This window comes from Meles meles, chromosome 17 (genome assembly GCF_922984935.1).
Source record: "Meles meles chromosome 17, mMelMel3.1 paternal haplotype, whole genome shotgun sequence".
Taxonomy (NCBI): domain Eukaryota; kingdom Metazoa; phylum Chordata; class Mammalia; order Carnivora; family Mustelidae; genus Meles; species Meles meles.
In genome coordinates, this window is record NC_060082.1 from 54,208,594 (window position 1) to 54,221,582 (window position 12,989).

The window sequence follows — 12,989 nt, forward strand, 5'->3', positions numbered from 1 at the left end:
CCCCACGTTTTTACCTGTTTGTTTGTATCCAGAAGCAGAGCCTGGTGTTTCTTTTCAGCTTCCTGCAGCTGTAGCTGATACCCAGCTATTTCTTCTCGCACTTTCTCTTCCTTTTCCAGCTGGTCCTTGTGTATGCAATCTAAACTCTTCTTCAATTCACTGTTCTCTAGCATGAGCTCCTTCAATTGACCCTAATGAGAAATGTAAAAAAAAAAAAAAATGCGAAAATAATTAAGAACCTGGATATATATAGTCTTAGGAAATACTGAGTACTGAAAAGAAAAAAAGAAAAAAAGAATTTACAGATAAGACAAAATTTGTATAGAATAGTGCTACAACCCTTAATGATGGACTCACTTGAAACTGTGACTTCACCTCCAATGACAATTTCTTCTGTTCCAGCCCAACCACGCCCCCAAGGTACATCCACTGGGACCACAGACTCTCTGAGAACCCAACTTGAGCTGAACCAGTCTGGACTATAACTTCCTAGGCTTTAAGGCTCATTTACTGAAGTGCTTGCATTGCGGTAATTCCTTGACGTCATCAACAGCACCCCCCGTCACTGAAGCCCCTCCAGACTTACATTTTTTTCCTTGACCAGCTTGATTCTATGTTCTGTCATGGTGACAGTTTCCTTCCAAAGGCCCTCACCTCTTCTGCCCCTCTCTCCCTACACTGTGTGCGACAGGCAAGACTCCAGCTCCAGAGGCCCCTGTGTTCTCCGTGCCTGATCCCAAATATCTGCTTCTATGGGTGTGTCTATACATGTGGTGTCCACTTGCTCGTCTCCACTGACTCCAGCTCTCCAGCTTGGTTATAGCCCACCTCCTCCTCCTCAGATCATTTTCCATGGCCTCAGCAGCCTCCCCATTGCAAACCCAAGGAGGACTCTTCACCGGTCCAAGCTCTGGGTAGTATGTGATGTGCTGACCACTCCTCCCTCCCTGAGGCAGCCTCCACTCCTGGCTCGCCCCCTCACGTCTTCTCCTTCTCTCTGCTGGCTCCTCTTCCTCCATCTTATCGGGCAGGCTGGGGTCTCTGCACCGCACCATCTTCTCTTCTCTAATGATATTTTCTACCATTCCCCCAATTTGTAAATACTACCTATATTCCGAGCCAGCCACCTTAAACCTTCCCCTTTAAACTCTGGCCTCACGTATTTGCCATCCCTTTAGATTTTATTCTAATTCATTGCCATGACCTTCCTTCTCCAGTCTTTTTTCATATCATTTTCTATCCCACAATGGCTTCCTTTCACTTTCTTAGGGGAAAAAAAAACGACAAAAACAACAAACAAAATAAACCAAACAAACCAAACCTAAGATTTTTCCAATCTCAGAGATGTTGCCACACTGCTCTGTAGACCTAGAAGCTTCCTTCCTCTGCGCTATTCCTCGCAGAGTTGACTCCACATCCCGCAGGTTACATTCTCTGACCTCCCTACTAAATTATTGGTCTCTACCCCACACACCCCACTTCCCAATAAGTCTGCCATAAAGAATCGTGTTGATTCATGTATGGCACGTGAGAGATTAAGATTCTCTCCTACAGCTCCTATGTAGTGATTTATTGTGTGTCTAGGCTGTAAGCTCTCTGAGTGCAAAACCACAGCCCAGCACTAGGGACGGAGCCTAAACACCTCACTTTGCCTTCTAGTAGAGCCTGTAAGCCAGATTCAAGTTGGGGTACTCCCAAGCTGCTCAGTACCAAAGGAAATTCCAGCAGGTGCCGTACTCAAATATCATTCGTACAAACTCCTTCCACGCAGCACTGCCAGAAAATTCCATGAGTCAAGCGCTGAGATGCCAAACCTTTTCAATTTTCATTAGATTAAATACCGCATTTAAAGGACCAATTTCCCCAACTCCTTACACAGGCTCTTACCAACAGCATGTCAACTCTGTGATTGTTCGGAGTCACAATCCCAACTGTTTCATTACCCTTTGCTAAGTACTTCCTGGGGATGAACGTGCATAAGGGCATCACAGATATGCGAGTGCTCACTGTTTATCCAAGTTTGGCAAACAGGTTTTTTGTTTTTTTTTTAAGAGTTTATTTATTTATTTGACAGATAGAGATCACAAGTAGGGAGAGAGGCAGGCAGAGAGAGAGAGAGGAGGAAGCAGGCTCCCCGCCAAGCAGAGAGCCCGATGTGGGGCTCGATCCCAGGACCCTGGGATCATGACCGGAGCGAAAGGCAGAGGCTTTAACCCACTGAGCCACCAGGCACCCCGGCAAACAGGTTTCATTGCACCTGCCAGCTCTGTGTGCACGGTAGCTGCTCCGTGGGACTCAGCGTGAAGAGATTCAGGAAGAGGAGAGGGCATGAATCAGCAACATCTGCTCTGCAAACAGCAGTGAGGAGTGGCAGCCCAGATGCTACAGAGCTGCCCCAGGAACCCTGCCCGAAAATAACATCCAAAGACTGTTCCAGCTTTACGTTTCCCTGTGACTTCCCGTGACTTTGCCGTTCTTAGCAAGATCAGGGCATCTGTCTCTGGCAACATTCTGGCTCCTCATCTGAGGCAGGCTAGAAGAGCCGATAAATCTGTTGAAAGCTGCAGGAAATCTATTTCTGATGTGAGTTAACATAGAACCCGGCTCGCCTTCCGTTAAAAATATTGGAATATTTTGCCAAAGCCACTTGGGTCTCCTTCGGGGCTCCTGACAGGGCTGGAGGGTAAAGATGAGTGCAGGTCTCATCATGACCTACGTGCGGGGCTATTTTTTTCAAAAGCTTAAAAAAACGTCTGGTACGTTCTAGGTCTTACAAAAACAAAGAGGAAGAGGGTGCACACTGCCTGATCAGAGCGTTACAAGCATGTCACAGAGAGACTTACCTTGCTGCTCTTTATGTCCTCCGACATTATATTTAATTCCTCAGTTAGCCTATTTCTCTCCCCAGTAAATTCTTCTTTCAGCTCTGTGGTTTTCTGCACCATCTCGTGTATTTCCCTCTGCAGCTCAGTTTCCTTCCCAGTCATGGCGTTTACCTGGAATTTCATCTTTCGTTAGGATCTGTTTGGGGTTGTCATTTTTGCATAAATGAGTCACTCTGGTACAACACACTCGTAACATTTCCTTTCACCTTCATAAATAAAATGGAACAGGGCTAATCCTCCCTTTACAAATCTACTCAGCTACCATCCTCAAAACCTCCTGGCAAGCTTACCTTTTCTTCTCAGCCAAGATTTAATAAAAGACAGAAATAAGGAAAGCAATGACAAGGAAAGATAATATTACTAAGTCTTAAAATCCTTCATAAAGGTATTAATTTGTATTAAACAAAAATAGTAGAGACCATTGTATGAGGTAGAGTCTTATATTTTTATCAGTTCTGGGATCTCTACTAATCCCCCGATGCCATACTAATCTGCAAGAAATATGCCTAGGATTAGTTAAAACCAGTTAAAGCCTCATCATTGGCATTTGCCCTTGACGTTGAAAGAGGCTGGCAGAATTTGCCACATGATCTCTATCATAACTACCGTCTCTTGCAAGCTGTGTCAAAACTTGAAATTCCTGGAAAATATTATAGGGTTATGATTGATCCCATTTTCTGGAGACTCCTTTTTTCTTTTAATATTTTCCCAGTAAAAACTGAATGTGAAGCACTTTTCGAGATCAGTATGTAAGCCTAGGGCAAAAACTTAATTTTTCATGACTAATAGAGCCCCTCGATGGCCGATTTTCCTCTTTAACCACCAGCTGACAAGACAGGAGGTTGCACAAAGAGAAGGTATAAGAGGGGCTGAAAGCACAATATCCCCAAGACCTACCCTGGGAGGCATGAGACTTCTGCTGGTTACCCTTATATGGGCACCTTTAAGAGTACCTTCTCCTAAAGGCAAAAATGCAGGGCAGGGGCCATGGGGTCCCTCCTGATCCTCACTAGTAACTGTTACAGACACCTTGGCCGAAGTTCCCAGTCGGGTATTGGGAAGCTACGACGCTAATGTACCGTAAAAAGAGAACTATAATTAGAACCAGGAACTGGGCCTAACCCAAAGCTTCTCCCGCGTCCAGGTGCCACACTGAAAACCTGGGCTAACCTGTAGAAGAGTCCCATGTAAATGTGTGCCAAAGCGGAGTCACAGCTGCTCCAGCCAGCTCCCTGTCCCTGAAGTTCAAGGCCCCACGAACTTAAAACCTTTACAGAGTCTGGTCCGATGCTGCAAACACAGCCCAGAAGGAAATCTAATCCACACAGTGGTTTCCCTCCCTCGTGACTACATATTCAAATGTAGACAGGTTAAGTAAGTCACTTACTTTTTCAACAAAGGACACGTTTTCCATTTTTGTCAATTCAAGCTCTTTCTCCAGATCCTTGTGAGATCTCTGCAGTGCTTCTAAGGTGTCCTGCAAAGTGTCGTTTTTGGCTTGCAGCACTTGGCTCTTCTGCTCCAATTCCACCAGCAGATTTTCCAGCTCCCCTTTTTGCTTCTTCCAAAGCTGCTGTTCTCCCTCTGCCTGGGCCAGTTTGGAGGTGAGCTGCTCTCGGTCTTGAATTTGATTTTTCAGTAGGCTGATTTCTTCCTCCGTCTTCTCTAGCTTATGTTTGCCGTCTTCTACTTGCTGAAGGAGGCCATTCGCAGAAGACTGCACATTGAGGTAGTTATTCTTGACCTCGTCAAGGTCTTGCAGCAACTGAGCCTTCTCGAGTTCAAGAGCATCTACTTGACTGTGCAGATTCTGTGCTTGGGCCTTCCAGGCATCTTGGTCATGACACAAGGCTGCCGCTTTCTGATTTAGCTCCTTTACTTGTGTTTGAAGCATCTCCACTGCAATTTTGGAGTCCTCGCTCATCTGTACCTTTTCTTGCTCCTTTTCTTGCAATAGATTTTCAAAGGAAGACTTTAATATTTGCAATTCAGATACCCGTCCTTGCTCCTTCTGTAATTCTTCTATCACATTTTCTTTTTCTGACCTGATACGAACAAGATCTAATTCCAGATCTCTCAGGTTTTGGGCCATCTCCTCTATTTTTGCTTTTAGAGTCCCCACCTCTGCTTTGGAATTCTCAGCCTCAAGAATCATGCGCTCTTGGTTTTTCCCTGATATCTCTAGTTCTCTTTCAAGGTTCTCGACTCTATCCTTAAGCAAGTCGGCATGATGTTCACTTTCCTTCAGTTTTCCTAAGACCTGGAGCTGCTCCTTTTCATCAGCTTCTAGGCGAACTTTCAGCTTTTCAATGCTATGCCTCAGCTGATGTATTTCTTGCCCCGAGGTGTCCATACTCTGTTCTTCGACCTTCTGGATTTCCTGGTCATGACACAAGGCTATAACTTCTTCATTTAGCTCTTTCAGTTGTGTTTGGAGCATCTCCAATGCAGCTTTGGATTCTTCTCTCGTCTCTATTTTTTCTTTCTCCTCTTCTTCTAACCGACTTTTCAGTGAAGAGAGTAATGTGTCTAATTCAGACACGTGACCTTGTTTTTCTTGTAGTTGTTTTATCAGATTTTCTTTTTCGAACTTGACTGTGCCAAGGTCTAGTTCTAGATCTTTCAGGGTTTTGGTCATCAATTCCATTTGTGTTTTTAGGGCTTCCACCTCTGCTTTGGAATTCTCAGCATCAAGAATCACCAGCTCTTGGTTTTCCTCTGCCATCTGCAGTTCTCTTTCAAGGTTCTCCACTTTATCCTGAAGTGAATCACTCTTACGCTCGCTCGCTCTCAGTTTCTCTAGGACATGGAGCTGCTTTTTGTCATCAGCCTCAATGCGGACCCTCAGCTTCTCAATGCCTTTTCTTAGTTGGTGCACTTCCTCCTGCGTTGAGCTCAGCCTCACTGCAACCTCACCTTTCTCCATCAGTGCGTCCTCCAGAGCCTTGGCGATGGTCAGCTTTTCACGTTCTGATTCATGCAGTCTGCTCTGCAGGCTTTCAGATTCCCCTGCAAGGGATTCTTTCTCTTTATTCAGTTGCTCAATTTGGATTTCCAGCTCACTTTTTACCAAAGACAGGGCCTGTGAGTCCTTTCCCAAACTCTGCAGCTGCTCCTGGAGGCGAGTGTTCTCTTCCGAGGGCTGGGTGATGTTGGAGGACAACGTCTGAATGAGCTGTGCTTTGTCCTTTATCTCAGCTCCAGCCATGTCAATGTGATGGAGACATTTATCTTGATGAGATTCGAGCTCACGTATTTTCTCCTTCATCTTTTCAGACATTAGATCCAGTTCTTTATTTTCTTTTGACAAAGTACCTAACTCTCCTTGAAGCTGGTTTCTCTCATTGGTGACCACAGAGAGTTCTTCTTCAAGGCAGGTTATAACTTTCTGCTTACTTTCATTGTCTTTTTCTAAATATAGCTTCTCTGTCTGAACTGTCTCTAAGTCGGCTTCCACAGAGAGGGCGTGATGCTCGATGCTACCTTTCTCAGACTGGATCCTCTTTAGCTCCTTTTCCACATCAAGAAATCGCTCTCTCCAGTTGTCGTTCACCTCGGCCACGTTATCTTTAATAACTGCATGTGACCGTTTATCTGTGCCTGTTTCTAAATTAGAATTGAGACCTTCCAAACTTTCTGTTCTCTGGTGTAATTCCTGGTTGTCACAAGCAAAAGATTCCAATCTTTCCCTTAAGTTTGATTTTTCTTTCTTGAGTTCCTCAACTATTTTTTCTAATTCTACACATGCTTCCATCTTGGTGGTTATTTGTGCTTCCTGTAAATCGAGTTTTGAGTCTAACTCTTTTATTTCATTTAGTAAACTTGCAACTTTTTTGTCACGTTCCTCTATGATGTGAAGTAACCTCAAATTCTCATTTGAGGACTCTTTTACCTGTAGTTGAAGATTCTGAATGGTGACCTGAGTCTCTAGAAAATCCACAGGGACTGGAACATTAGGACCAGAAAGTGATAATTGAGAAATGCATTCTAGACAGTCCTGGGTTTTGTCTTCTGCTGGGGTTTCTGGAGACTGTTCCCTAGACCATCCTTCTCCTGTGAATCTGACTGGACTGCTCTTGGTTATTTTTTCCACCTCCAGACTGAGGTCCTGCTGAACACCTCCTTCACAAATCTGATGAATGTCATGCTTCGGTGTTCTCTCTTGAGTTTCCAAAGTATATTCTTCTGATTCTTTTACATCACAGCTATTGTTTCCACCCTGAAGAGCCTGTAGTTGTAATACACAATGAGAATTCATTTTATTTTTCAAGAGGAATCAAAAATAAAATAAATAAGCTTAAGTAATATTTAAGCTTATTTATTTTATTTTTCAAGAGGAATCAAAAATAAAATAAATAAGCTTAAATATTACTTTATAGAAAAACTGGCTTCTTGCCTCTGCTAAACACATCTCCTCAAAAGGCATATTTCTCACCCCATTCTCCTCTCTCCATCCAAGATCCAATACAATTAAACAAACATTCAGTCAGTGTTCTCCACAGGCAAGGCACTGGGTAAGGTATTTATCATGAAGACAAATCCTCCAGATCAGTTATCTGATCATCTAAATTGTAACATCTCTATTTATTTTTTTAAAGATTTTATTTATTTATTTAATAGAGAGAGATCACAAGTAGGCAGAGAGGCAGGCGGCGGGGGCGGGGGAGTGGGGGGGGGGGGCGGCAAGGGAAGCAGGCTCCCGGCTGAGCAGAGAGCCCAATGCGAGCCTCGATCCCAGGACTCTGGGATCATGACCTGAGCTGAAGGCAGAGGCTTTAACCCCCTGAGCCACCCAGGCACCCCTAAATTGTAACATATTTAAATGTCATAATATTTTCTAGCTAGAAATATTCTTGGTAGCCTAAATACAAAATTTATTTTCACGATTCTCAAGTAAGAGGCTAACAATTTCCATATAAAATGTTCAACTTCCATCTTCAGCATTTATGATATTCTTCACTGAGACAAGTTTTCATGACCAGATCCTTAGCTCAAGGACTAACTACCCATATTCTTGGATAAATTACATGTCTGAACCTCACCTTCTCCTCATCTGTAAAATGGGGATCTACTGCTGTGCCCACTACGACTATTACGTCACCACCTGCCCTCCCTACCTTCCTGAGGCAGACGGAAGGAATCAAGTGAGACTCGTAGACTGTACGACATTACTAGTTTAGCTGGCAGACCAGAAAGGGCATAAGTTATGACTGAACAATTTCATCTTCCATAAAGAAAGAGATGTCTCTTTAAATGACTGTTAACAGATCAGACTTGTACCAGAGCAAATTGGTAAGAAAATTATTCAGTAATATGTAATAAACTGCATTTATGTTTATGACTTTAACTCTGTAACCAGAAAATGGTCCAAAAAGGGCAAGAAAACTTAAAATTCGTATCACATAGTCATCCATAAGTTTTAATTTAGTATTTAAACCATGGTCCATTAACTGACAGAGTGAAAACACATATATGTCCTGAAGATGACTTTCTAATTCTATAATAGAATTTTCTTCAGGCTTTAAAAAGTCTTTAGTAATTTCCCATAGAGTAATGTTTGAGTGGAATCATAGAAATTCACACCCATACACCCCACCCCCAACACAATCAGGCTTACTCATTTTTCTCATTTTTCTAAAGTTGCGGTTTGTTAAAAAACAAATTGAAAACAAAAAACAACCTTTGGTATATTTTGTTTTTATACCCTAGAACTCTAAAAATATTTTAAGTTTGATTTAACGTAGATTTCAACTGAACAAACATTTCTCGAGTGCCTACTGGGCACGTATCTAGAGAAACATCATGTAAATCCCAGGTACTTACATCTTCTATGTCAGTGCCGAGCAAAGACCGAGAACTCAAGTCCAGACCTTGTAGCTGGAGTTGTGCTACTTCAAGCTCAAATGACAGGTGTTTGGTCTGTTTCTTTTCTGCTGCCAACTTGGACTCCATCTCCACGGTCACGCTTGTCAGCTTCTGTTGCCACTGTTCATTTTCTGACAAATACTGCTTCCTGAGACAGTCGAGCTCTTCCCTTTCAGAACTTAATAATTGCTCGAGCTCTTTAATTTCCTTATTTTTCATAATCTCCTGACTTTCAACTTTCTCTTCTAGCTCTTTGAGGGATTGCAGGTACATCTGACAGAGGGTTTCAAGTTCTTCAACGCTCCTTGCTGGGGCAGACAGAATTTCTTTCTTGGTCAGATTCTCCTCCTCCGGACTGCAGCAAGATAGTTCCTCTGTATTAGACTGGTTTGCTGAAATAGTCCCATCTAAATTATTCAGAAGCGATGTTTCTCCTGTCTGGTCTAAAATGTCTTTGCAAAAAGAGGATTCCCCCAAACCTGTAAGGTGAGGGCTGTCATTCACACAAGAGAATGATAATGACAGAAAATGCCCTTCCTCGGGTCCTGGCATCTCCTCCCTTACCAAGTCGCCTTGGAAGCTTCTCAGACTTGTTGACAAGATCAAATTTTCAGCCTTTAATGTGTTCACATAAGACTGTAGCTCTGACATCTTAGAGCTCACTTGACAGTGCTGATCATGTAAAATTTTGTGTTCGCTTTGTAAAGACGAGAATTTCTCCTGTAATTCAGCGAAGTGCATTTGAACTTCTTTATCTGACAATGTCAAGTGCTCATAGCAATTACTGTCACCCAAAGGATTTAAGGACACACGTTTCCGCTCATTTTGTTGTTCACCAGATTCACCTTCTGCCATTTCTTTCACCAACTCCCCTTGGAGAAGGCCATTTTCGTTGTTTAGTACTTTAACTTCATTTACTAGTTTCTCCATCTCCTCTGCCATTTTATTGGTTGCTGTAATACATTCTGATCTTGAATCATTGAGCTCAGACATCAGCTCGAGCTTTTCAACCCGCAGCATCTCACACATCTTCTCTAGCTCGCTCAGCTTGCTCATGGCCGTGTGTAGAGAGCACAGCAGATGTGTGCTGTCGTTTTGACTTGCTGACGACTCATGAAGCACTGACATATGCTTTTCTTCTGTGCCTACGTCACAGTCTTTAGGGCCACTAGGTTCTGGTGACTGAGCGTCTGGTTGCAAATTTCCAGTTTCTAATTCCATTCTAATTGTGCATAGTTCATGCAGTAGGCATTCCTTTCCCTTCTCACTTTCCTGAAGTTTTAACTCCTGAGGTCTCTTAGCTTCTAATTGTACCAGCTGTGCGTTATGACAGTCTAGAGAAGGATCTTTAACTTCAAGATCCATTGGAGGTTGAACATGACATTTATTTATCTCACTCTCTCCTTCCACCGCGTCGCTAACTGGTTCTGATTCTGGAATCTGGTGCTCTTGTTTCGTCTTCATTAATGTCACCAGGTGCTCATTCTCTTGCAGTAAGGCATTAAGTTCCTTTTGCATCTTACTTTGTTCTTCCTTTAAAGTCATGATTTCTTGCTTTAAACCATCCGCCTCACTCTTGGAATTATTTTGGATATCTGCAATCTCTGATGACAGATCATGCCGCACTGCCCCCAACTCCAGTTCTAGATTCTGGTTTGTTTCTTCAGCTAGTGCTAATTTTGTTACAAAGGCTTGCTGTTCCCTTGCAAATGTTTCCTTTAGATGTTCCAGTTCCTTTTGTCTATTTTCACAAAAAACAGTGCACTCATTTAGCAAGCATTCTAACTGAGAGTTCTTTTCTTGAGCTGCATTATATTTTTCACTAAGATCCTCCAGTGCGCGTCCTGTTTCTTCACATCTTTGTTGTAAAATAAGTCTTTCTTGCTTATACTGATTGGATAACTCTGAAATGCTTTTGTCTCTCTCATCTATACAGTTTGCAAAACTCTCACTTTTTTGGAGTAAGTTAATCTTCTCTCGATTTAAGGTTGCATTAATTTCCTTGAGAGTTGCATTCTCCTGGGTCAGATCTTCAATTTCCTTTCTGTTTAAAGAAATGGTGGAACTCATTTCCTTTTTCTCTGAGCTCAGGGTTTCAGACAAAAGTTGTAACTCCTCTAGAGAGTCTTGAAGTAAATGGTTACTCTTTTTTAATTCTTGAATCTCTGCTTGCTCAGTTTCTAATTTTTCATTCAAAAGTTGGAACTCCCTTTCCTTGTTCTCCAGGGCTGCTAAAGTTTCAGTAAAAGCATTCTGATGAACAGAAGTGTCTTCTTGTAACTTACTAATGCGTTGACTTGTTTCAGCCACAAAACTTTGATGCATCTGCTCTGCTTTAATGAGATTTTCTTCTATCTCTCCTCTGATCTGCACCAGCTCTTCACACTGCTTTTGTAGATCTGAGTTCATCTGCTTTTGAGACTCTAATGAAAACTCGAGAGACATGACTCGATTTTGTAAGATGGCTGAACTTTTTGGACTTGGGTCGGCTTCTAGATGGCATTTGCTCCTCTCTGAAGGCATGCTTCCTTGTTCTCCAGCTATTGCAAAGGAATTATTCATTGCAGGCTGCTGTTCAAAAGCCAAAAGACTTCTGTTTAGAGCCTCATTTGTCACGAGAGAAGAATCTTTGGATTTTACCAGATCCTGGAGGTTCTCATATTCAGCCTGCAAGTCTTGGTAACACTGGTCTTTGTCTATGACTTCACTTGACAGTAACTGAAGCTTGTGTTCAAGATCATCCACTTGCCCAGTAAGCTCAGAAATCTTCAAGCACATATTCTCTACTTCCTTCTTGTGTTTCTGATCCGAGAACTCAGCTTTCTGTTGCAAGTCTGCATAAGCTTGTTTCTGTCTCTCCACCTCCATAGTCTTGCTGTCTATCACATTGTGAAGGTTTCTGATCTCAACATTGAGATTTTCACTTTCCATCTCCAGTGTTCTTACTTTCTCATTGTATTCGTGACTTTTTATTTGTTGTGTCTTGAGACAAGTTTCCAAGTGATTAATTTTACTCTGCAAGTTTCCCTTTTCTGATTCCAGCTGACTTAAAAGTTGTTCATTTTCACTTTTCCAACGAGCAAACAGAGTCTTCTCTTCTTTCAGTTCTTCATATTCTTTCTTTTTTAACTCCAAAGCAATCAGTAAAGCTTCGGACTCTTTCTCTATTTTGCTTAACTTATCATTCAGTTGTTCAATGTGATGCTCCCTTTTCTTCAAAAGGTCCTGAGAGCAATCTCGCTGCTTTTCCAGATCAGCCAAGGCAAGCTTCAGTTTTTCTAAAGTCAAGGAATTCTCTTGCTGATTGATTTTTTCTCGAAGATCTCTTAACATGGTTTCCTGAGAGGCATTCTTAGCTATTAAAAATTAAAAAAAAAAAATTTTTTTAGCTATTTTTTTTTAAGATTTTATTTATTTATTTGACAGAGAGCAATCACAAGTAGGCAGAGAGAGAGAGGAGGAAGCAGGCTCCCTGCCAAGCAGAGAGCCCGATGCGGGACCCAACCTGACCTGACTCGACCCTGAGATCATGACCTGAGCTGAAGGCAGAGGCTTAACCCACTGAACCACCCAGGTGCCCTTAGCTGTCATTTTTAAAAAAATACTTATTCTAGAAGAATTCTAAACTCTTAAAAAATCCAAACAAACTAACAGCTTCTCCAGCCCTATAACAATCAGCATTACTGCCTGGGTACCTCCTGGAATGTAGATCACCTGATAATTATCTGAGCTTACAAACAATGAGGAAATGGTCCTTACAAGGATAATAAGACATATGTTCATCTTGTTTCTAAGCAGCTTAGTAAAGTGCTGCTGCGTAAAACAGCAAGGGGTTATTTTCCTAAGCACTTGAAACTATTTTCTTTTATATGTTTACAATTATGTAATGTGTGTGTTTCCCCTTCTGAGACACTTATTCAGAGAAAGAAAACTGTGAGAAGAGAGGCATTAAGGTGGAAATATTATATTTCACTACAGAGTAATTCTGGTTTCCCAGAAATTGAGTAATTATGTCACCATGTTAGCCAAACATCCACAGGATTGGGCTTAAGTACAAAAGAGTTGTTGTGTATCAACAATTCTCAAGTCCAACAGGTACTACTGAGGAACAATGTCGCTCACATCCTAGCCCCTCACAGTGTGTCTATGAATAGAGGAATCAAATGGAAGATTCTCCAGACTCCGCTGCCAACTTGCTTTCTGCTGAGGATCTCATGTCTATCCACGGGCCCCTGTGCT

At 42.2% G+C, this 12,989-nt stretch overlaps 1 protein-coding gene across 1 annotated transcript in view; it reads right to left on the reverse strand.

The window, feature by feature from the left end:
* CENPF (centromere protein F) overlaps positions 1-12,989 on the reverse strand; it is a 63,243-nt gene that overhangs the window by 16,003 nt on the left and 34,251 nt on the right. The window contains exons 12-15 of the mRNA XM_045983341.1: positions 8,709-12,106; positions 4,273-7,113; positions 2,844-2,996; positions 15-191 (exon numbers count right to left, since the gene is read on the reverse strand). Of these exons, the coding sequence (XP_045839297.1) occupies positions 15-191; positions 2,844-2,996; positions 4,273-7,113; positions 8,709-12,106 (6,569 nt within the window). The remainder of the gene's footprint in view (positions 1-14; positions 192-2,843; positions 2,997-4,272; positions 7,114-8,708; positions 12,107-12,989) is intronic.